The sequence below is a fragment of the Megalobrama amblycephala genome, linkage group LG18 (assembly GCF_018812025.1).
Source record: "Megalobrama amblycephala isolate DHTTF-2021 linkage group LG18, ASM1881202v1, whole genome shotgun sequence".
In the NCBI taxonomy this organism is placed as follows: Eukaryota; Metazoa; Chordata; class Actinopteri; order Cypriniformes; family Xenocyprididae; genus Megalobrama; species Megalobrama amblycephala.
The window spans coordinates 9023079-9049359 of record NC_063061.1 but is presented as its reverse complement, the minus strand read 5'-3'; the positions used below and the strand labels follow the sequence as shown (position 1 = coordinate 9049359).

The 26281-nt window shown below is 37.9% G+C and overlaps 1 protein-coding gene across 4 annotated transcripts in view; it reads left to right on the top strand.

Annotated features, from left to right (window-relative positions):
* ebf1b (EBF transcription factor 1b) overlaps positions 1–26281 on the top strand; it is a 149984-nt gene that overhangs the window by 4155 nt on the left and 119548 nt on the right. For 3 of the 4 annotated variants that reach the window (XM_048167297.1, XM_048167298.1, XM_048167296.1), the window contains exons 5-6: positions 11329–11402; positions 18252–18320. In XM_048167297.1, the coding sequence (XP_048023254.1) occupies positions 11329–11402; positions 18252–18320 (143 nt within the window). Of the gene's footprint in view, positions 1–9152; positions 9377–11328; positions 11403–18251; positions 18321–26281 lie in introns of those variants that run through there. The other variant, XM_048167299.1, reaches the window with a different exon arrangement.

Sequence of the window (26281 nt, the reverse complement as noted above, 5' to 3'; positions counted from 1 at the left end):
TGTTTAACTGTGAGGCTTAGTGTGTATTTTTAGGGGAGCCTTATTTTCTTTTTGGATTTTTCTTGTCAGTTTGCAGCCCCCTTGTTTTCCATTTTCAACACTCCATTCAAAAAAAAAAAAAAAGTACACTAACAAGTACACTTGCCCAGCTATCAAACATATGCGCTAAAAATGATTTCCGGTAACACTTGTGTCCTTGTTACACATGTTACATGTAGTTACTGTAGTAATAACTATAAATTATGCATAATTACATGTGACTAACCCCAAACTCTAATCCTAAACCTAAAGTAAGTACATGTAGTTAATTATTATTACTCAGTACTTAAATGTATCATTACATTGTAACACAGATACCTTAAAATAAAGTGTAACCCATTTTAACCCTAGAGTTATGAAAAGGTTATTTCAGTTACACTTTATTGTAAGGTGTTTTTGTTACACTGTAATGATACATTTAAGTACTGAGTAATATTAAGTAGCTACATGTACTATAGGGTTAGTTGCATGTAATTATGCATAATTTGTAGTTATTACTATCATAATGTAACATATATAACAATGACACTGTAAAATAATGTAACACCATTATTTCTAAATATTCTTTTTTAAAATGGTTTAAAACCTTTTTTCTTGGTAACACGGACATTAAAGGAACACTAGATTTTTATTCATTTATTATTTTGCGAACATTGTGGGAACGTTACTTTTAAATGTTCTCTAAACATTCTGAAACAAGTCGTAACATTTGTAAAAAATGTCAGACGAACATCCAACTAAAATGTTTCAGAAGAAAAAAAAACAGGTATACTTTATTTTAGTGCCATTGTTACATATGTTACGTGTAGTTACTATAGTAATAATTATAAATTACGCATAGTTACATGCATCTAACCCTAAAACAAACAAAACCCAATCACTAACCCTATAGTAAGTGCATGTAATATTACTCAGTACTTAAATGTATAATTACAGTGTAACTAAGACAGTAACACTTTATTTTAAGGTGTCTGTGTTACAGTGTAAATATACATTTAAGTACTGAGTAATAATAATTAAGTACATGTACTTACTATAGGGTTAGGGTTAAGAATAGGGGTTGGCTTAGGGTTAGTTGCCTGTAATCATGCATAATTTATAGTTATTACTTCAGTAACTACATGTAACATATGTAACACTGTAAAATAAAGTGTTACCAAAAAACATCCCATGAACGATTTATAAATAATGTTTGGTAACACTTTATTTTAAGGTGACACGGTTACCTTTTACTCCATATACTTACTAAATTAATAACAGCAAATTATGCACAATTACAAGTAACTAACCCTAAATCAAACCCTAACCGTAACTCTAAAGTCAGTAGCCTGCATTAGTCAGTAGGCCTACTTATTTGAGTCAGTACAATGTAATCTTTTTTTTTTTTTTTTTTTTTTTGTGCTAACGTTTTGAGAAAACCAGATAACTATGAACAAACGTTCTGTTAACATTTCACAACTTTCGAGAGAACCTCGTCATAACATTAGCCAAAGTTCTGAGAACGTTCCCTGTTATCTGAGTACATATCCATTTCTCATAGCCTCTTCGTTTACATGTTTGTGTTGCCCGTTGGTGTGTTTCAGATGTCATGCTCGGCTGCCTCCTTCTGAACTCCTGGTTGTTTCATTTCTAGTATGCGCAAATATGGCAGATCTACATTATTAGTGTTGCCTGTTTCCTGTTTCCTGTTTGATTTTATCTGTCACCGAAGACATGTGTGGCCCTGAGCTAGTGTCTGGATGCTTTATAAACAAGAGAACCAAAACGCTGACCCTGGATCAGCCGTAAATTAGCGTGTCATGGGAATTAGCAATTAGCTTTTGTCAAAGAGCTTCTATTAAACGTATCCCTGTTTATTAGCCGCCTGCTGCAAGCTGAGAAAGGCTCCACGCTAGGCTCTTTACACTTCGCTAACGGCCGCTAACTTACCTGCGGGCGGCAGCTCCCTCTCCCTCCCGCCTAAGTTGCGTTGTGGGGAACATCAAAGCGCATTAAACCCCAGTAGCTGCTACTTTGACAGCGCTAGTCTGGCAGTAGGTAGAAGAGCTGTTGTTTCCTAACTATCTGCTTTGCTGCACTTCGTGGGAGGACATGGCACTTTTGAACGAAGTGTCGCTAGAGCGCTGTTTATCAGTGTCAAGTTAAAAAATAATCACCCAGACGCCTCGGCTTCCCCCTCACAAATCTTTTGTAGTTGTTTGCCGGCAGTTTTCATGTCAGTCTTCTCGGAATATATTTAGCACTTGTATTCATTATTTTTGTGCAGGTATTACAACACGTGTAATAGAAGTCACAAGGAATGAGATTGCGATCCCCCTTTGCTGCTCTATTGTGTGCGAGAAACTTTCAGATGTGAAGACAACCTATGGTTAAATCATTCACTAAAGGGATCCGCTTAGAACTACACTTAAAGATTGGGGAACATGTGTAACGGCAGTCGGAGTATATCAAATCTCATTCTCTGCTGCAAACGTGCAACAATAAAACAGCTAGTTAGTTTATAACAGCTCAAAAAACACCGTCGTGAGTGATATATTTACCGCGTGCACAGCTAGGTCGGCTTGTGTCTTTGATTTCCTCGGCTGAATGAGAGCAAGGGAAAGCTCGGGATCAGATGTGGTTTCGCTCAGGGGCAGTCAGACCTGTTGAGACGGTGAAATGAGACCTGGATACTGGCTGACCACAGGACAGCTACAGGTGTCTCGGCCCATGTTGTGGCGCGGGCTAAAAAACAAGCTTTCAGTTTGAAGAGTATGCACTCTTGAGAAGGGAGTGCAGATGGGTTACAGACAGAGTAATTTTTTATGATGTTCTAGTATACATCCCCATCAGCCGTTTGTAATCACTCAGCAGCGACCATGAGATGTGATTTATTAGGTTGTGTACACTGTGAAAAGTTATACGCTATATCTACCCAAAAAAAATTGACATCAGTCAGAATTATTCAAATGAATTCCTTAAATGTCAAACATTAAAAACGAGTAAACTTTAAGTAAAATGTAATATCTGAATAACATACAGATGTCTAAGAACTCTTTATTTTTTATTGCCAACATTGAAGACACCTGATGATAACAAGCAGAATCACTGAAGGAAAGAGAAACGCAAGAATTAACAGAGGTTTAGATTTTATTGAACATGTTTGGTCGCCATTATGGTGATCGGTGTTTCCCTGAGTTTGTCAGTTTGCTTTTTATGTCAGTTTGTGTTTTTTGTAATGTTGTTTGCTAACTTTACACATTTTAAATGGTTGACTTTCAAGGAACTAATTTGATTTAATTTGATTTCTAATATTCTGAATTTAATTAATAATATTGCTTGTAATCTGTTGCCAAAATGTTATTGAGTAGATAGAGCGTATTACTTTTTACAGTGAGTTTTGCAGGCAAAAAATGTCCATTGTCTAATGTCAATACCTCACACAGAAGTCAGGTCAACATGGTGAATCCGCATGTTGCGAAATCTGCTTGGGGTAATTGCTGCCTGCGAAAATGTGATTGCAGCTTGATTCAAATTTGTTAGCAAGACTATTACTTTCTAAGTGACTGTGGGAACAAATGCTAATCACAGAGGCTGCTAAAGTGTTGTGCAACACTAAAACACTTACAGGCGACCACTCTGTTTATGTTACGGTGGCAAAAACAGCTAAAACAGCTTTAGCATGGACTGTAATTAGTGTCCAGATTTGCTGTTAGTGCTCTCAGAGCGGTTACAGAGCTTATTATTCTGTGGCGGCGAGACTGATTTACTGTTGCAACTGCTCAACAGTCGCATGAAGACGCTTGTTATTTCGGTAGTTACTGTCACAGTCAAATTATTAGATACAGCAGATATGGTAAACATCTCAGTGTTATACATTTCAAACTAGTGCTAATTTACTGCATCTGTTGTTGTAGCAGTAGCCTAGCGGTTAGCATACATGCTCTGAATCTCACATGTTGAGTATTTTTGTAGTCAGGATTTGTTTTTTTTTGTTTTTTTTAAGCCACAGATGGTTCAGATCATGACAAACAGTAATGCTTTCTATCAGGATGTGCTACCAGCACTACACTGAGGTTAATTTTAGGGTGTAGGTAGGGGTTAGAATTTGTTTCAGTGTTGTGTAGGCAGTCAGCTTTGACGTGATCAATTAAATCTTTTAGTTTCAGCTGTAGGACGGGGTTTGCACTTTGCAACTGATTTAGGAAAAAAAATCACACCATTATACTGGGTTTGTAACTTATAATGGGATGTAAAAGTGAGAATCAGGGACATGTGGGGCTCTTAGGTGTGAGTTTGACAGTTAAATCTGTGATCAGCAGCTTCAGCACCAACATGTCGTGCTGAGACAACATCAGCAGACCTCCCACGTTCCTCCCTCATCTATCCTACGTTTCCTTTTCCTCTCTCATTACCTCCTGGATTGTTTATGTTTTTAAGATGCTGTAAGAGATGTAGCTGTTTTGCTTGAGCTAACTTGAGCTTGAGCTAAACTTAGCCGCTGAATTAAACCACGCCCTCTTTCCAAAACTCCGCCCTCCAAAAGCATGTGAATGATTTCTTTTAAGGTTTTTTTTTTTTTCTTTTTTGTAGTGATGCTATAGAAGAATTATTTGGGTTCCCCAAAGAACCTTTTAGTGAACAGATCTTAAAGATCTTGATTATGATTTCACTTTTTTAACTTTAGTTAATGTGTAATGTTGCTGTTTGAGCATAAACAACATCTGCAAAGTTACGAAACTCAAAGTTCAATGCAAAAGGAGATATTTTCTTTTACAGAATTCGCTGTTTAAGGACTCCAACAAACGGCTGGTAGAGACTACAACAGGCTTCTTCCTGGGTTAGTGACATCACTAACCCTAAAATTTACATAAACCCCGCCCCCAAGAACATGCAACAAAGGGGGTGAGGCCATGTTGGGCTGCTTTAGAGAAGAGGAAGAGTTGTTGTAGTAGAGTTTTGTTGCCATGCCGTCATTTTACGCTGGATTTGCACAAAAGATTAACATGACGGTACATGCTAGTCAATGAGTTGAATCAAACTCCACAGCAACTACATAAATTTATCCACTAACCATTCAGAAACGTCCGGTCGCATTCTAAAAGTTGTAACTTCTTCCTGAGTCTCTCCATCAGTGTCTGGTCTTAACACCGTTACTGAAAATCCTCATTTTGGCTGCGTGAGATTCTCCAGCTTTGTTGTTGTTGAGCAACTGAAGCGCGAGCTGTTAAAGCTCCACCCTCTTCTGGAAAGGGGGCCAGGAGCAGCAGCTCATTTGCATTTAAAGGGACACACACAAAAACGGCGTGTTTTTGCTCACACCCAAATAGGGGCAAATTTGACAAGCTATAATAAATTATCTGTGGGGTATTTTGAGCTGAAACTTCATAGACACATTCTGGGGACACCAGAGACTTATATTACATCTTGTAAAAGGGGCATTATAGGTCAGTTTTTTCTTAGTGTGAACAACGTTTTAATAATCTAAAGAACCTTTTGTGCCATGGAATGTTTTCATGGATATTAAATGTTCTTAATGGAACCATTAAGGCCAATGACGAGCCTTTATTTTCAAGAGTGTAGCTTTTGCTTGTTCAATCCTTACTCTTTTTTTTATAACTCTTTTAACCCATCTACTCTCCAGCTCTCTTCTTTCCGGCCTTGTTTTATTCCCTCGTCTCCCGCTCAAACTCTTGCACTGTCTACAAGTGTCTCAGATGTCTGTTAGCTGTCTCTAGAAACCCTTAGACTATTATCCCGTCTGTCTCTCTGCCCAACACTTGCTCTATCTTCCTCTTCTCTTGTTTCTCAGGCTTTATGTCTGAACAGCTGATCAGGGGTGGGGTGAGATACTTATTCGTGAATGTGAACGCTTCTGTGTGTGTGGGAGAACAAAGAGTGAAATCACTGCCAAGACAGCACCTCTTTAAAGGTAGCACAGTGGCCTGGGAAAAAAAGGCAGCCGTGTTCTTAATGGCATGCTAACAGATGATGCCAACTGTGTAGGAAGTAGGTTTCCATGTATTTATAGCGTCTTGTTTACTTGCCTTCGATTTCAGGCGTCACATCAAAGCCGTTGAGGAAAACGCTGGATGAAATATGAAAAGTGTGCTTGGCGAGATGAAATATGTATTACAAGGCATGTGAACGTTGTATGCTTATTAATGTGCCCTTCTCGCACTTTGGCAAGCAGTTAAAAATGCCCTAAATATCACGCTTGTAATATTAACATAGGGTAATTTTTAACACGGCACCTTTGCACATTCGGTGTTCCTTGTAAATCAAAAAGAAACTATTTCCTGCTTTTATCACAGCACTTCCTGTTCTTTGATCTTAATAAAAGCAGTCGAGGCGTTTTAAAGTTATCAAGATGGCACACTTTAAGAGTCGGTAACCTAAAATTTCCTTTTTAAGAACTCTTGATACAAACAAAATATACAAAGGCTAATTAATCTTTATATGAGTCATTTCCATTTGTATGACTAGAGGAATTTGACACTTCAGGCAAAGCCATTGTTTTTTCATGCACTGGTCAACTTTGAGATTTCGGACTATTTTGCTTCCACTACTGTATGTCTTCTTTAAGAATAGTGTAAAGAAAAGTACACATTTTAGTCTTTGTTTTATTACACTTTATCTATTTGCATCTATGGATTTCAGTTAGACTACATATTTTTCAAGGGTGTTTCCCCAAAATTATTTTTTTCTCCTGCACTAAGTCTGAAATCTCCACTTCAGTAGCTTCTAGTTTCCACCAGACTGCCTTCCGTATTCAACTGAAGAATAAAGTGTAATGCCTCTTGCAGTTCAAAAAGCTTACGCTATGTCCTATTCAACTTACGAAAAAGCTTAACTGACGCAACATAAGTTGTATACGGAAGGCGGTCTGGCGGAAGCTAGATATTTTACTTCATAACTTGTTAAATATGGATATTTTTCTTACACAAATGTATCGCTTTGCTTCAGAAGGCCTTTACTAACCTCCCAGTGCCTTGTGGATGGATGCAATTTTTTAAGCTTCATACTTGCTGGTCCCGTTCACTGCCATTATAAAGCTCAGATGCGTCAGGATATTTATTAATATAACTCCGATTGCGTTCACCAGAAAGAAGAAAGTCATCCTTTAGCCATCCTAGGTGTGTATAAGTAAAGCGTGGGGTCATTTTCATTTTAAAGTGAACCAATCCTTTAAGGCAAGTGGAAGAATACCGCTGTTCCTATAAGCACACCTCGGCCGGAATGGGCTAAGACAGATTTGGTGTTTATAGATAGAAATATGAAGCAGGTCTTTGGACTGGCAGACAGTGATGCATGCTGTGTACTTCTAGAAGACCTTGGCCCCTATTCCCTCAAAGTGAAAGAAAACCATCTGAACAAATGCTCCGAGCTTGCCAAATCCAGCACTGGCTGTAACAATATCGCTCTCAGTGCCTTTGTATAATGTAAAGTACATCTGAAAGACATCAAACAATGAGCCAATGTATCGTCTGTCTCTGGATATTTCTTCTGTCAAATTACCCTTTTCTTGGTAGATATAACTTTGCTTCGGTGCTTTTTTCCAGTTAAGGTCAACGTGACAAACTTTTTTGATGCTGGACAGGCTTGCTGAATTACACCTCCGTTACATGGCAGAGAGTAATGACTGCGCGTAACGGGACAGATTTGCTGCCAGTCGGTATGCCTTCGAACGAGATCCCAGAATCTTAGCAAGGTGACACGCTTGGCGTAGTCAAACGCGGCACTGTTCGGAATGGCATACCATGTCCAACATTCAACTCTGGGAGGAGGGAGGACACACAAGGCTTTGCCAGCCTGGCAGCGCTGTGTTTTGTGTTAAGGAGGGGTGAGAGCAAAGCCGAGAAAATTTGGGAGAAAATTGGGGGGCCGTACCAGATGGTGCACCGTGCTCCAGTCTGGCATCCCAACTGCTCTCTCGCACCCACCTCCTCCAGCCCCCTGCCTCCCCCTACCGCCCCTGTGCCACACGCCACTGATGGTTTGGCACATCATATGCTAGCGTAGGTAGCTTGCCAGTGAGCGCATAGGCACTTCACATTTTTACCCATGAGTGAGAGATTCAAAAAATGAAAGAAAATCATGAGTGAGTGAATTGAAGAGATATCAATGCTGTTAGTTGATCTAAACAACTGTGGATGCATGTCAAGTCACAAATATTTAAGCAATTTTTTAAGCAACTATTTAAGCAAAAAGAAAAAAAGAACAAACAAAATGTAACAAAACTACTATGTTTGCTCACACTCATGTTGTTCCACACCTGTAAGACCTTTGTTCATCTTCAGAACACAAATTAAGATTTTTTTGATAAAATCCTATGGCTCGGTGAGGCCTGCATTACCAGCAAGATCATTTCCTTTTTCAATGCCCAGAAAGCTACTAAAAACATATTTAAAACAGTTCATGTGACTAGTGGTTCAACCTTAATATTATAAAGTGACGAGAATACTTTTTGTGCGCCAAAAAACAAACAAAAAACAAAACGACTTTATTCAACAATATCTAGTGATGGAAGATTTCAAAACACTGATTCATAAAGCTTCAAAGCTTTACAAATCTTTTGTTTCGAATCGGTGGTTCGGAGAGACAAAATCATGTGATTTCAGTAAACGAGGCTTCGTTACATCATAAGTGTTTAGAAATTTCAATAGTTCACTTGACTTTGGCAGTATGATAGGGGCGCCGAACCACTGATTCGAAACAAATGATTCGCTAAGTTTCGAAGCTTCATGAAGCAGTGTTTTGAAATCGCCCATCACTAGATATTGTTGAATAAAGTCGTTATTTTGTTTTTCTGGCACACAAAAAGTATTCTCTTCGCTTTATAATATTAAGGTTGAACCACTGTACTCACACGGACTGTTTTAAATACTATGTTTTTAGTAGCTTTGAAAAAGGAAATTATCTTGCTGGTAATGGAGGCCTCACTGAGCCATCGGATTTTATTAAAAATATCTTAATTTGTGTTCTGAAGATGACGAAGGTCGGGTGTGGAACAACATGAGTGGGAGCAATTAATGACTGAATTTTCATTTTTGGGTGAACTAATTTCCGCTTTGACTGGTTCAGTGAGTTTATTTCTTAATTTTATTTGAGTGAATCATTAAATTAACTTGAGACTGTCATGTTGTTTGCGTGTTTGTTTTTGCGTGCAGTGTGCGATAGAAAGACACATTTTCTTGTCGTTGTTTTGCGATACAGAATGTTTATGTTGCTTTACATTCAGTTCAGGCCATAAACTCACGTTCACAACTCAGGTAAAATATGATTTCTTTTTGTATGGCGCTGGAGATTCAGAAGTGGAATACGGAACGTTCTCAGAACTTATTTGGCTAACGTTATGGTAAGGTTCTCTCAAACATTATGAGCAAACGTTCTTCAAGTAACGTTAACAGTTCATTCAAGAGTTATGAACTTTAATAACGTTCTCATTGTTCATGGAATGTCTTTCTGAAATGTTTTAGTTGAACATTCTTCTAACGTTTTTTAAGCATTACAACTAGCACGTTCCCATAATGTTTTCAAAAGGTTTAAACATTCCCTCACTGTTTTCCTTAACATTCACATAACCAAGATAAAACATAAAAAACTGGACGTTTCCCTCACAGAACATTCAGATCATCCTATAGGCTAACTAACATCCTATTCGTTCACTTTCAAATACATTTTTCCTGATAATTTACTCACCCCCATGTCATCCAAGATGTTCATGTCTTTCTTTCTTCAGTCAAAAAGAAATTCAGGTTTTTGATGAAAACATTCCAGGATTATTCTCCATATAGTGGACTTCAATGGAGCCCGAATGGTTGAAGGTCAAAATTACAGTTTCACTGCAGCTTCAAAGAGTTCTACGTGATCCCAGACGAGAAATAAGGGTCTTATCTAGAGAAACCATCACTCATTTTCTAAAAAAAATAAATACAATTGTATACATTTTAACCATAAATGCTCATCTTGAACTAGCTCTCTTCTTCTTCTCTATTAGAATTCCAGCAGTGTAGACTCTGCTAAGTGTATTACTGCCCTCCACAGGTCAAAGTTTGAACTAAATTGTCATATACAATATGCGAGTGCAAGTATATAACAAGTTCAAACTTTGACCTGTGGAGGGCAGTAATACACTTAGCAGTGTCTACACTGCCGGAATTCTAATAGAGAAGAGGAGAGCTAGTTCAAGATGAGCATTTATTGTTAAAACTTTTTTTTATATATATAAAATGAGTGATGGTTTCTCTAGATAAGACCCTTATTCCTCGTCTGGTATTGTTTAAAGCCCTTTGAAGCTGCACTGAAACTGTAATTTTCACCTTCAACAGTCTGGAGGCCATTGAATTCCACTATATGGAGAAATATCCTGGAGTGTTTTCCTCAAAAACCTTAATTTCTTTTTCAACTGAAGAAAGAAGGACATGGACATCTTGGATGACATGGGGGTGAGTAAATTATCAGGAAATTTTAATTTGAAAGTGAACTAATCCTTTAATGTGTATGTTCGCCATCTGAATTAGACTCTTGTTAAATATCACGTTTCACATACACTGTATCACAGAAGTAAAATGGGTTGCAACCAGCAGTTACTGTTGATTTTTATTATTTTTGATAAATATGTTCCCCCACCATTAGGAATCACTGTCATTGTTTTGAGCTCTCCCTCTCGTTAGAATCTGAGCAGCCAATCAATTATGTTCCTTACCATCTCCTCCACCTACAACAGGTGTTCTTCGGCTTGTTACCCATCCCTCAAACCGCTCTGAGCTGGTGCTATTGTACATCCCATCCTCTACCACATGTTACCCCACCTCAGCCCCATGCCCTGTAGGGAGAATAATTACCTGAGCTAGAAGTAAAACAATGAGCCCTTATTGCAGCACCTTCATTTCTCACCTTCTGTTTTCCTTTACGTAATGAGCCAAAGTCCTGTGTGGAGCCAGAGCTTTGGACAGCCTGTCCAGAAATAGCCTATTGGAACAGCTTAGACGATTCCCCATGACACATGCTGATATTTATTAAATACGACCAGGCCAACAGGCTTTAACGGCAGAACTACGCCTCCTCTCAGTGTGTTTCTCAAGTGAAATTGGCTTCTGTGACTCCATAGCTGAATTTAAGGGTGGATGAGTGGAGGAAATGTTTTTGGGATGTTAGATGGTCTGTGTCAGCTTCCTGTAGCATATGTTTTAAAACAGCTTCATATGTAACATGCTTCATTTAATTTTGATTGCCTAAATGATTCATTCTAGTGTTAAATAAAGCCTGTGTGTCCAAGCTGACTTCTTTTCTTCTCTCTGTTCAAAGCCCATCATCTATGAAGGTCAAGATAAGAACCCGGAGATGTGCCGCGTTCTCCTGACTCATGAAATCATGTGCAGGTGAGACTTTTTACATTACACTTTGTACTAACCAGGTGCGATGCGCCAAGTTTCCAAATAATTTGTCCGTCCATGCTAAAAATGCAACATGTCACAGTGCAGTCGCAGTAAATCAGAACATATCCCACCAAATTGCATGACAAGCATCTTTTTTCAGTTCAGACGTTTCCTTTTGAAAATATAAGATGTTTGCAGTTCTGAATTCAGCACACGGTTAGCTACTTGCTAACGCTAGTCAGAGACAGGTGGTATTAGTGGAAACTGACATTCTCATTCTAGAGAGCATTTAATTGCATGCAAATTATATATATCTCAGCAAACAAGATCATTCAAGTCATTAATATTAAGTTGTTCATATTTTTCGGCGTGCACTAGCATATCTTAATGACCTTAGTTCATCTTCAACACAAATTAAGATATTTTTTATGATATCCGAGAGCTTTCTGACCTCCCTATAGACGTAATTACCACTTTCAAGACCCAGAAAGGTAGTAAAGACATTGTTAAAATAGTTCATGTGACTACAGCGGTTCAACCTTAATCAAGGTGTCAAACATACGGCCCGCGGGCCAAATACGGCCCACAAAGGTGTCCAATCTGGCCCGGGGGATTGTTTGAACAATAATAAAATCAGCTATGCATGGTCCATCAGCCATAAATCCGAACGGTTATTAGTTTTGTTTTGGCCAATATCTATTCTGGACTTGCAAACAAACTGCTTTGCAATAATTTCCCAAATTGTCATTTGTGTGGAAATATTACGAAGTCTGTAATATTTATATATATTAAACGTTAACACAGCCACATGCTGAATATGGACGCAAAGAATAACACAGATACGCCAGCAGAGCAAATACTGTATCTGGTCAAGCTCACTGTTTGTGAAATATAGGAAAAATATAAATATTGAATTGGGTTTTATATGAATGTAACTTAGAAGGGAAATGTCTTTAGAAAAGTTTTGATCTCCGGTTAAATAGTCTATTTTATAAGCGCAGCGCTGCTTTGTGTACAGCGGTAACCAAGGAAATGCTTGCTGTTTCACAAGCGCCACCTACTGTTATAGAGTGAATTTGCATTTTCATTCAGTCCATCTGCTATTTTTATTTTGTGCAGGTGTCTTATGTAGCATAATTTCACAAAGCTATAAAGTCAGACCATGCTGTTTTTTTAATGTAAACCTTGAAATTATACAATCTAATTTAAATAAAAAAACAACTGCTCATGCAGTGGCGCCTGTATACCGAATGGCTACACATATTTTTGTTTAAGGCCAGTTTGGCCTGTTATAGAACAAATAAACAACAAACAAACAAATAAATAAATAAATGAAAAAAAAATTGGCAACCGGTATCAAATTTGCTCCAAAAAAATTGGAATTGGCCATAAAAAAAAAAATCATTAATAATAAAAAAAAAAAATATATATTATTTTAAAAATCGAATAGTCTTTTCGCAGTAAAAACAAATGCAGTTTTCAAAGAGCAGTGTGTTTTTCTTGCAAATGAATATGTAGTTTGTATGGTTAATATTAATGTCAGCTTACTAAGGTTTAAAAAACAAATAAATAAATAATCGTCCCGCACATGGTTACATTTTTTCCCATCCGGCCCTCAACCTAAAATGACCCCTGACCTTAATGTTATGAAGTGACGAGAATACAAAACAAAAATAACGACTTTATTCAACAATTTCTTCTCTTCCCTGTCAGTCTCTTTAGCTGTTCACGTTGTAAACACAGTGCAGCGCTTCCAGGTTCTACGTGAGAATGCTGACTTATTATTGGTTGACACTGTTCAGGTGAGCAGCACCTGGAAGCGCTGCACCGTGTTTACAATGTGAACATTTTGATTTCATCAAAAATGTCTTAATTTGTGTTCCGAAGACGAACGAAGGTCACTTTACTATCCCATGCCTTTCACGAGAGATGTTTTGTGAATGGCAGTGAAGTGACGCAACTGTAAGTCACATGACAACGGCAGATGTAGTATGTCCGGATTTCATTCATACTGTAAAGATCTCAAAGTAAGTTCTTATTCAAATGCAGATGCAGCTTTTCAGATTTAATACTCAGGTATGATGAACCAATGAGATTTCACTGTAGGCGGAGCTACCCCATAATAGAAACCAAGTAAATGTCAAAATGTCATTTGGCTTGTTGCTTTATTCTGTCACCCGGTTAGAACACTAACCAGTACGCTCTAGTGCTGTATTCTGTTTAAATTTTATTTGCTCTTATGGGTATTGAGTCTTACGTTACCAAAACAGCATATTAATAAATAGAAGCTCGTTTCATATTAATACTATCCAGGTCAAACCCCTAGTGAAGAACAGAGCCAAAAAAACAAGTAGGAGATGACTTTTTCTATCAAATGCTATGTATTTAATTAACATCCAAAGATGAATTTGCTTAAAAGTAGGTTGTGATGATCGACTCGTGCCTATTTTTAGTGGTATTTTAACAGTGCCGCCCACCCTTGTAACCCCCCACCCCCCCTCATGAATATCACCCTGATGCCTGGTTAATTAGGACAAGCAGAAACTCATTACTCAATCTGAAATTTCAGTCTGCTCTGCTAACAAATGTGCCCTGGCTCACGTGGCGTCCATGAAATATATACCAAGTTTTCCCAGCAACGCATCACGCTACTTAAAGATGTCATATAGGCACTTTCGCAATTAAAAAAATCACCCGATTTTTCTTTTTACTTTTAGAATTGGCAGCTAATGTATATTCAAACCAATGTGGTCCTCATCCCCCCACCTGCCAAATCAGCATTGATATGCAATTGTGTATGTGCGCGACTGTATGTGTACCTTCAAACGCTGCCGCAATTATAAGCAGAAAATTAGGCTGTTCACCATTAATCAGCTCCACTAATTGCCACGCACCACCATTAGCCATATGGTGCCATGCCAGCTTGCAAGTGTGGGACAAAAGTGCTTATTCCTATCGTTTTAACAAACTAGGGGGAGAAAAAAAAAACACGGAATGCATTTCAGGATGTTGTTTGTCGCGAAACTGGCCAAAATTGTTCTAAAGACTAAAGTTGTCAAAATACAAATCCAATGTCATGAATCAAAGGAATCATGGAAAGGAAACATATGTTTGGTAGACGCGTTCCAACGTCGACTACATCCTGCTAATTACATGAGCCCATTTAGACATTTCTTCAAAAGCTGCATCAGGAAGGAAGCGTTAAGATCTAAGATGTGATTTCCTTTGGGTGTCCTACGGGACGATCTTGAAGAGGATCAGGAAAAAAGATTATAACCTTCTCCACCTCCCCTCTAACCTAATGTAGGCGTGTAATAATAACTGTAGTTGTGTTTGCTAAAGCAAATGTTTATTATTTTTCATACTTAGGGTTAAGGGTTTGTTCCGATATGTAACTTTAAATATGTAAGTACACTGTGCTGCTGACCTCAAATAACTCATAGCAATGTAACATTAGGGTTAATGACATCACACAATTTATTTTTTTTTGTCCAGATGTGTTTATTTATTTAAAAATTCATTAAAATGCAACATATATGCAATGACTTGAATACACCTCTTCTGTGATGAGCATGTTTTAATGTAATATTTATTTATTTATACATTTTTTTAACTGAGGACAGAACTTCTACACTACTTATTAATATTAGAAAAAAACATTTGTCGGCAAAATTAAAGTCATGTGGTGCAAGCAATATGCAGAAACATGCAGAGAAGGCCCTTGAAGACCCTTATGACTATATCAAGGCAAATAATAAAAAATAAAAAAAATCAGATAATTGGAGCTTTTTATGACAATGCAGTGTTAGAATAAGTTGTAAAATGTTGTTTAGTGTAACTCCCCAAAACAGTGATATTAATGAATTTATAATATAATAATATAATTAATAAATTCATGATATTTCTATATTTTAAACAATTTTCAAGGTAAAAAGTTGAATAAAAAAAACAAAAAAAAAACCACCACATGACATTTTTAGGGTCATTAGAAGTGAAATTTCATTAAAAATGGTGTAAAAGAGACCAACATAATTACAAAGGGAAGAACATTTTCTTTTGCGTTGTTGTGGACAATTATTTGTCATTGACCCATTGACCACCCAAAACCGCATAGCAACACCCTGGCAACCACCTACAACACCCTTGCTTGTTGCGAAAACCTAGTTAAAAATGTTTGTCTTTAATTGTTTTGAGTGTGTATCTATGAATTTGTATGCTCAAGGTTCCGTGTTTTTTAGGAGCTAAACCATGTCTCCCATGGGCGCTGCCGGATTTGATCATTAGGCTCCTACAAATCTTCTTCCTGCACTGTATAAATACACACACATAGATTCACAAACACACACACACACACACAGAGGCACTGCAATCCCTTGTTCCAGTCCTTTGGGAGGACACTGACCTAGTTGAGGAAGCCTTGCAGAAGGAGGGGCGAGAGAGATAGAGATGTAGATATAGATAGAGAGAGAGAGAGAGAGAGAGAGAGAGAGAGAGAGAGAGATTTTAGCCCTCTATTCATGATGAGTTTCTAAAGAAAGACATTCATCATGCATACCTGAAGAAGTGTATTATATAAATCGCACACAGTTCCTCATGAATAAGCATGGTACATCTTAAGATACGATCTCCTGAACGCTTGTAGTCCATGAATGAATGATAAAGTCTATTGGTACATCAGAAAACTGTGTCATTGGAGAAAATAGGGAGCTGGGAATGAGGTAACAAGAGAAACCGTAAGGCGAGAGGGTGGAAGCAGAGAGAGTTGTGGGAGGAAGAAAAACTGAAGGGGGAAGGACAATGCCAGGGGTGTCATGTGACAGTTTTGTCCCCAGCCCTTATTCAGTGTCCTACTGCCATCTGTGCGGTAGAAATGTGATGCCGGTGGTCTCCAAACCGCCACTGAAGCCCCTCACACACCTTAAATTCTCCTCTTGTCATTCTGCTAGACCTTCATCACCTATGCAAATGCGAATTTTTGGCCAACTCACAAGCAAGCAGTTCTTAACGCGGGTTCTTATGTTAATGTGGCAGTAACACACTTCAGTACTCAAGGGGGTGATAGATTTAGTTTTTAACTTATAAAGTCAATAAGGCATCAAAAAATTACCTTATTTACTTTCTTAATACATGTTTCTGCTCTTATTGTGTGCAATTCATTGGTTAAATTATTCAGAAGAAAAAAGTCTGTATTAACTTGTTCCACCACTGAAACGACTTTCCTTTTTGGGTGATGTCACCAAGCCCTCTTTTAAGCCACTCCCATTTAACCATCTATTTGGCTGTGTCCGAAATCACATACTTTTGAATAGGTACTTATTTTAAATTATTTGAATACTTCATGACCACTAAAAAAGTATGTTCTATATGCGTAGTTTGAATGTAATCCAGACGTACTACATCCACCATGCTGTCATTATCATGTGACCTACCAGCGTCAGTTGCGTCGCTTCACTGCCATTCACAAATCCTCTGCCATGGCCTCATGGGATAGTAAAGTGTCCATCGTATGCACACTTCACAATCTCGCCGGAAGTAGGTTCTTTTTGTCTTCGCTTTTATGAGTAATGTGAATTCGGACATACTTTTTTTCGCCTACTATATAGTAGGGAAGTATGCGATTTTGGATGCAGCCATAGAAACTACTTTTCCCAATCCAGTTAAATTCCTGTTCTAGTGTAGCTTCTATATTTAAGCATTTATGTTAAAGGTGCCATCGAATTGAAAATTTAATTTACCTCGGCATAGTTGAATAACAAGAGTTCAGTACATGGAAATGACATACAGTGAGTCTCAAACTCCATTGTTTCCTCCTTCTTATGTAAATCTCATTTGTTTAAAAGACCTCCGAAGAACAGGCAAATCTCAACATAACACCGACTGTTACATAACAGTCGGGGTGTACGCCCCCAATATTTGCATATGCCAGCCCATGATCGAGGCATTACACAAGGGCAGCCAGTATTAACCTCTGGATCTGTGCACAGCTGAATTATCAGACTAGGTAAGCAAGCAAGGACAATAGCTAAAAATGGCAGATGGAGCGATAATAACTGACATGATCCATGATAGCATGATATTTTTAGTGATATTTGTAAATTGTCTTTTGTTAGCATGTTACTAATGCACTGTTAAATGTGGTTAAAGTTACCACCGTTTCTTACTGTATTCACGGAGACAAGAGCCGTCGCTATTTTCATTATTAAACACTTGCAGTCTGTATATTTCATAAACACAACTTCATTCTTTATAAATCTCTCCAACAGTGTAGCATTAGCCGTTAGCCACGGAGTATAGCCTCAAACTCATTCAATGTAAACATCCAAATAAATACTATACTTACGCGATTAGACATGCTGCATGACGAACACTTTGTAAAGATCCATTTTGAGGGTTATATTAGCTGTGTGAACTTTGTTTATGCAGTGATAGAGAGCTCGGGAGGGGGCGGAGAGCGTGAGCAATTAAAGGGGCCACAGCCTGAATCGGTGCATTTCTAATTATGCCTCAAAATAGGCAGTTAAAAAAAATCTATGGGGTATTTTGAGCTGAAACTTCACAGACACATTCAGGGGACACCTTAGACTTATATTACATCTTGTAAAAAACGTTCGATGGCACCTTTAATGTTCTTGCATTGAGTATGTTTCTTTAGCAAATTGTTATTCAATACAATTTGCATAAACCTTAATAGTTAAAACACAAATACAAAGACAATCAAAATATAACATTTCCTCTGGACAAAAAAAAGTTCAGAAAAAATGGTCGGTATAGTACTCATGACATAGGACCGTAAATGTCTTAATGTTATACATGATGCCCTTTTTTAACTGATATTTTCTTCTGTCCCTTCAGTCGTTGTTGTGACAAAAAGAGTTGCGGGAACCGAAACGAGACACCCTCCGATCCCGTCATCATCGACAGGTAGGATCTCTCCCTCATTAACACTTCCTAACACTGTTTGTGTCCCTGAATATATCTGATACTTTTATTGTTATCGTCATGCTTTTTGAGGCTGTGGTTGACGTCGCGTTTGAAGTAGTTCTCAAGACATGCTGGAGTCTTACCGCCGTCACGGTCTGCTGTGTTTGTATGTTTGAGTCACTTGTTAGTTAAATGCTCTATCATGTTGTTTCTTTTGCTGCTATTTTTTCCACCATGTTCTTTTTGTTGTGGGATCAGGATTGGCTGAGCCCAAACACTTAATATTAATGTGCCTTTTATTGCTGTCTTTGCCTGAGTAAATTACAGGCCTAAAGGCTTTAGTCAAAGGCTAGTCTTTGTGCTAAAAGTGTTGAGTGAGTAATTTCTCTTGAAAAGATGTTTGACAGTAAACATGTAAGCAATTTAGATAATATCTACATGGTATGTACTTTAAATTGAGATCTGGCCTGGTTCTGGATTATGGTTCCCCCTTCAGAAGTACAAAAGACAGTGTTCTTGGTTCCTTTATTTTGTCTTAATGAAACCCACATGTATAATGGGCTGTGAAACAATAGACGCCAGAGACCCCTGGCCCCCCCATCCTTTCTACCCTGTTCTTGCCATCTCTCTCGATCCCCTAGGGCATTGCTTTCTTCCACCTAACATTCATCTCTTTAAATCCAAATTTAAACCCTTGCATCCTTTTTGAATGATGTAATTGTAGTTGTAATAATGTTAGCATTACTGCTAATAGGATTTTTAGCAACGCTAAAGATTTCACAGTCCTTAAGGTAGTATTTTCTTTGTCGTTAATGTTGTTAGCTTCGGGCTAGCTGTGTGGAGTTATGCGTTTTGTAATGTGGAAGCCATTAGTCGACGTCTAAGGGCATTTACTTTGACAGGTCATGGTTCTCGGAATTGAGCAAAACATTCTTTTTCCCATTGTTGCAGCAAAATGGTTAGCAACCGCTACGCTCAATGAAAATTGCTAATCGTCCCTTTGAGACAATATATATATAGGCACACGAGGTGAACATATCAAGAGCTGCTTAACCGATTTGAAGAAAATCAGCATTGAATCGCATTTGTCTTGGTCTCACTGAAATGGCCTTTGCTGGAATATTTGCAGCTTCCCAACTTCCCAAGATGCCTTTTTTTCATAATCTGTCTGTGACACTGGGAAAGGCCACAAATCAAAGTTTTATCTCAGTGAGAATCTATTGCCGAAGGAGAAAAATGACTTGATTTACACCACATGGAATGGTGCGTAAGAGTTATTGTGTGCAGATGACCAGACTAGGTTGATTTGTAACGTTTGTCAAAAGATCGTTCAGGCTCATTTGTGAAAATTAAACCCCACTGAGAAAAAGGAAAAAAACAAAAAAGGTTTCCCACTATCGGCTCTCCCGGTTCTGCTCTGCATGTTTACTTCAAGTTTAGACAGCAGTCAGTAAGGAGTTGGACGGCTGTAGCTGTTCGGTCTCAGCCACTGACCCGTTCCTGCAGAATGGACTCAGGTGTGACTGGAGCTGCTCAGCCGACCGCGGTCAGACACAACAGATCTGCCGCCCCCCTTCATACCTGACTCACGTGTTTGTGGGCAGCCGACACAGTTTATGCTTCACTTGACCAGAACGGGTCAGAACTCTTGGGAGCCAGCTGTGGCTCCCTTATACATGCTCATATGCCTTTAAACCTCACTGAGCAAAGAGGCTCGATATGGACACAGGCTGATGAACCTGCTGGAGGAACTCATGTGCATTGGTCCCATGTGCAGTGAAAAGGCCCACTAGAAGGTCTTGGTAACTTCAAGGCCATCAAAAACTTACTACATTTCCACTAGGTGGGAATCCAGGCATCTCATGATTCCATTTCAGGTAGTCACAATGGCTACACAAAGTGATTCAAAATCTCTTTTTTAAAAAAAAAAACTGCCTAGTACGTCACTATTTCATAAAATACTTGGATTTTTGGATGCTGCATGAAAGCAGTACAAATTTATGTTCTGAACAACATATATTATCAGTAGAGTTGCACCGATGTATCGGCCAGCAATCTGTATCGGCCGATAAAAGATTTTATTATCAATATCGGCCACCGGCCGATTGTTTAAAAACAGCTGATGATCAGGGCCAATTATATCCTGTCAAAGGGTGCAGAAAAACGTGTTCAGACTGCAACTCATACTGTGTGTGAAGAAAATCTCTCATGTTGAATTTAGTTAACCTGACGATAACGCATTAACAGTTAAAAGCTACGTTAAAGCAAGCTTTTTTGACCCTATGAATGACCTGTAGTTCAAGCCAGGGTTGCCAGGTCTGCTTTTTTTGCTACATCAAACATTTGTAGCACCTGCATCCAATAATCACTAAGAGCTTTGTGCTTTGTTACTTCTGATAAGAAACAAAGTTTCAGTTTTCAAATTCTAACAACAAATTCTAAAACAATAAATGGCATTTTGACACTCTTAAATGTGACATGACGGATCGCTGTAGCATCTCAGTTCAAGCGGAGTCTTTTCTTCCACATTAATACAAGTTATATCTCGAAAAACATGCATGAACATCAAAAGGTATGTTGAAAATTACAATACAACTCACCGGAATATATCATGTCTCACTTTATGTAATCACTTTATTTGTGTTTCAAACACGGAAAGACGTCAGTAAAACAGCTTGTGAACAATATGTCACATTTACCTTAGTTAGCTATAATAATAAAAAAAACACTAGAGAGGAGCTTATTTACTGTTAATTATATATTAAAATAGCCCAAATTTTTCAATTTAGTGTAGCACTTATTTATATCTCTAATGGTTTGTCCTGCATATTTATCATTTCACTATAATTATTAAAAATGTATTTAAAAGAATGCAGAATTGCATTTTGTGCAGCAATTTTCCCCTCAGCTCTACTTGATAATCCTCCCACGTTTTGTCTTTGTATATAATTTTTTTTTTTTTTTTGCCATCAAGTTTTTTTTTTGTCATAAAGGTGAGAGAGTTTGGATGTTGTGATCTGATCTGATTGTGTCACTCCTGATCTCTCGTCGCATGATTCTGCAGCCCAGAGAAATGGGTCATGCAGGAAAGAACAAAAAATAAAAAGGTGAAAAAAAAAAAGAAGAAGAAAACAACCTAATTTTGGTATGTATTCTTGGCAGCTACACATTTTCTCACAAGCTCAATGACAGTGCCTCGATTATGACTTATTATTTCTCCTAAACACGTAACCTAAAGAAAAATAAATCCTAGTTCCGCCTTTTCCCTCTGAGTTATTTAGCTTGGTTAATAAGGGCTCATTAGCGCGCACTTCTTTCAACGAGCCGATTTGATTTCACACCAGTAATTAGTCTGGCTATGGTTAATTCTGCTGGTTTTGCATTGAGAGTGATGCTCTAATTAGATACACAAAGAACACAGCTAATCCAAATCTGTGTTAAAAACACTAATGAACCCTTATTATGCTGTTAAAACAACTAATTTCATATTTACTAAGATTTGGATTGTAAACAACATCTGTAAACAAACAATATCCACCCTCGCCGTTTATCGACGAATATATTTGACCGAATTGTCCAACTGCAGGTTGTTGTTAGTACTTTTGATTTATTCACACAGACAGGAGGAATACCGCTAATCGTAACCGCTCACAGAATTCGAAATGATCTCCACTGGGTGCTTCGATTTACGCCACATGTAACACAATACTTTTCATACTTATTTATCTGGATCTCTTTATTTGTTTTATTTGAACCGGTCCCTCTCTCATTCATATGTGTGTGTGTGTTAGTGTCTCTAACCCGCTGTATAACATTAGCGACTCCTCAGCTGGGCCATATGTTCCTCTTGGCCTCTCCCTCTCCCGGACTGACCTTTCATCGGCTCTCTAAGATTATTTCCAATACTTTAATCCCGTCTCATTGACATGGATACAAAGCACACTGACATCTAATAGACGCCTCCTCACTTTCTCCTTTCTTCCTCTCGGTTTAATCACTTTCAGTTCAGGGCCTCCACCCCCACCTTCCTCCACTCCAACCCCTGCAGCCCTGGACGTCTATTGTTCATGTCTCATTTTATTCCAGACCCTCCCTTCTCACTTCTGTTTATGTTTAGGGTGCCAAAAAAACCTTGGATAAGTAGCCATGTCCCTAAAGTTAGCTTCAGGAGAAACAGTTTTTAATTTTATTCAAAGCGAGCTGTGTGTTTGCTTTACGGGAAGCGATAACGCGCACTTTTAAAGTGGACGGCGGCACGTCAGTTGGCTGCAGGTTCTTTTCCTGTCGGCCCGTTTCAAACGTCTCCACTTACGAGTCTCGTATTATATCTGTGATGTTAGATCCTCTGGCGCAGGAGGGGTACAAGAACGTTTATACGTGTGAGATTGTCCTTCTGATGTGTTTTCCGTAAGACGTTACTTGAACACTCTGCCGTCGGCTCTCTCAGAGGAAGTAGTGCTCTCTATCCACTCTGGGATCATTGCGGTGATGCGGTGAGCCCACGCTGGGGGATGTCAAAAGCTGTCAGAGGGCCGGCGAAGAATGGAATGCGAAAGTTCCCGTGGATACCGTGGGACTTCCTGTACCCCCAAGACTCGGTTCTCAGCCCCTCTTGGCTGGCCTGACTCTCAACGCTCAGAGCTCAACATCTGGATCTCTGTTCTCTAACCAAAACAACATTCACAGAGCTGATGGAGGGAAATGGGTCACCGTGCCCTTGAATTTTACATTTAACGGCCTGCTGAAAAAGTGCAGCTCTAAGCTAAAAGTTCATGGCGAGCAGGCAAAATAGAGCTCAAGTCACATTAACTTGCTGTGCATGATCATGATCATATTTTCTGTACGAAATATGACCAAGTACAATGTTTACATTATCTAGGTCTTTTGTCTGACGTTGGTACGTGTTTGTTTGGTTTTTGCACATTTGGACACATTTAGAAATGTTTTTCAATGTCATCAGCCCAAGCACTTTTCAAGCCAAACATTTCACAAAAGAAGTTTGTTAAAGGTGAAGTGTGTAATTTTGGCATCCCTACAGTATAATAACAGAAGCATGTTTTCTCCACAGACGTACAAAGATAATTATGACTTTTTTTTGTAATTGCGACTTTATATGCAATCTTGGCTCTGTCACAGTTGCAATTCTTACTTTGATTTTAATCCTCATAATTTTGACTTTATATTTCATGATTGGCTTTGTCATTCTTGTCCAACACAATCTAATGGCAATTTGTAATTATTTTATATTTTGCTGAATTCATGGCTAATTTGTTTGTATTTGTAAAATCTAATTTTTATGTTTTCGTATGATATGCTTGTGCCCCAGTGACAGTTATGTTTAGGGGTCGACCTTCATACTTACTTTTTTTTAAATTGTGCGTTTCATACGAAATCTACACCTTGTTAAATAGTTCTGTTTTCCTGTGAGAATGGGTTGTCACTTTATTTCTTATCACTGTGACATTTTTTCATAGTGTTACTTTAGATCTTGTTTTATCTAATAGTGTGACTTCATTTTTTATTTTCATTTCACAATGACCTGTTTTATTTATTTTTACTCAGAGTCAGGTTTCCATAGGAAGCAGAATTATATAGTAATGTAAAGCAATAAGTGAAGTTATTAAACGTAATTTCAGGAGGAGTAATCTTCTAATTAACCTGTTAACCTTCATGAGGATGCAGACGCACTGAATCGTTCCTTGTTTAAATTAGCTCAAAGTTACTATTAGATTTAATGTTATTACCTTGACTAACTATACATTATTTAAAAGGATCTAAGACTCAAGCTTCAGTATTTGACCTCTGTTTTATTCTGAGAGCTTATAGTGACAGTTATGGCTTAATTTGTGTTAGGAGTTATGAAAATGAAAAAATGAGTCAATACCTTTAATATGAATTAAGAGAGTGTCAGCAGCATCCATTGAGGAAAAAACGTCTGAAAATGTTGCAGATTTGGAGAAATATTGATAGATTCTCATATGTTTGTCAGATTTATATAGAGAAGAATATTTATTCAATTTTTACCCAAATGTAATCATTATGAGCGCTGTATACTCTGATGTACTGTGTTTTCAATTCATACTGACAGCCTGAGGGCGCTTTGTGCACATTTAGTCCACAAATGGCACTCGTGATGCAGCCATATCATGTGACATTCCAGGAAATGTAGGAGACATTCCAGGAGATCGCTATAACATGCAGATAGAGACTTTTTGAAGACAATAAACACACAATTGACCCTTCGCTGGGATTTTGATTGACAAGCGATCTAACCAATCACAACGCCGAATCCGCCATTTTGTCCGACAAAGCAGTCAGGAGTTAGAAGATTAACCTCAGTGGAATTGAACTTGAAAAATGGTGTGTACTGAGTGACGTCTTTCCATGTTTGAAACAACATTCCGTCTGATGTTCATTCATGTTTATTTGATGCTATAAATTAACTAGTAGGAAGAGATGATCAGTTCACGAGGAGCTACAGCAATCTGTCATGACACATTAAAGAGCCACAAAACAGTTTTTATTGTTACAAATTACACAGTTTGAAAGCTGGGTCTTTGCTTAAAATCATAAGTAACCTGCTCTGCCTTGTCTGTCGACGTGTTGTCAGTGTCCTCTTTGCTCCGCAATGTATTTTTCACTCTGTGTGGCGTGACAGCGCCATGGCTTGTCGGACAAAGCAACAGTAACTAAGGGGGTCAGGTCTTTGCGACGGGTCAATTGCGACAATGTATGGTTTATCTGTGTTCTTCATGCCATGTCGCGTATTTTCATAACAATAATGTATATTTATAATGCAGTGCTAATCGACATAGCCTTATGAATGAGCAGAATACTGTAAAAGGATATACTTTCTGTCTGATTTTTTGATCCGAAGCGTCATCAGATCACAGAAGATTATTTAAAACACTCGACTTACATTAAAAAGTAAGTTTGTAGCAAAAACATGCTTTTAATTTCATAAATTGTCATGTATTGATGGTGTGCTAAGCTAAAATGCTAACTAGCCCTAAGATGCACCTGCCAACTAGCTGAGCAAATATGTTATTTTTATGAATAATTTTGAATAGTAAAGCTCACTGAAATGTTTCTTTTTTCGAAAAGGGCATTTGATACAGTTTTAAAGAAGGTGATATGGGAGGTTTGATAAAAAAATTTGGGATTAAAGGTAACACTTTAAAATAAGGTTCATTAGTTAAACATTAGATAATGTATTAGCTAACAAGAACTAACCATGAGCAATACATTTGTTACTGTATTTACTAATCTTCCTTAACGTTAGTTAATGAAAATACAGTTGTTTGTTGTTTGTTCATGTTAATCTCTTTCAGTTCACTTGCCCACTTGCTTGCTCAGTGCATTAACTGTTAACAAGATTTTAATAATGTATTAGTAAATGTTGAAATTAACATTAACAAAGATTAATAAATGCTGTAAAAGTGCATTCATTGTTAGTTCATGTTAACTAATGTAGTTAACTAATGTTAACTAATGAACCTTATTGTAAAGTGTTACCGGATTAAAACAGTGTGAATAGAAAGTCGTCAGTAATTGTAATGAAGACAAAAGAAAAGAATAATTAGAGTCATAACCAGGGGAGACTGAAATTGAATGGGGCAGTTTGTACCACAAAACAATAGAGACAATACATTGAATTTTCAACACTTTTGGTGTTAAAACACACAGTGAAAAATTAGTACTGAAAAGACATGGACACAGTTATTTTTGCAGCTGTCCAAATTGCATATGCATTTGTAGGAATTTCCCTTTCAGACGCAAAATTGATGGGAGGAGAGAATTTAAATGAAGCATGCAAGGTGATTTACTAAAGGTTGTGCTAGTCAATTTACTGGTATTTCCGCCATTATTTACTGCCCCCAAAAAAGCTTAAATCAGACGCTAATTTGCGCTGCTCTTGGTAGATTGTGTTGGTTATTATGGAAATTATCCAGCTGCATCCA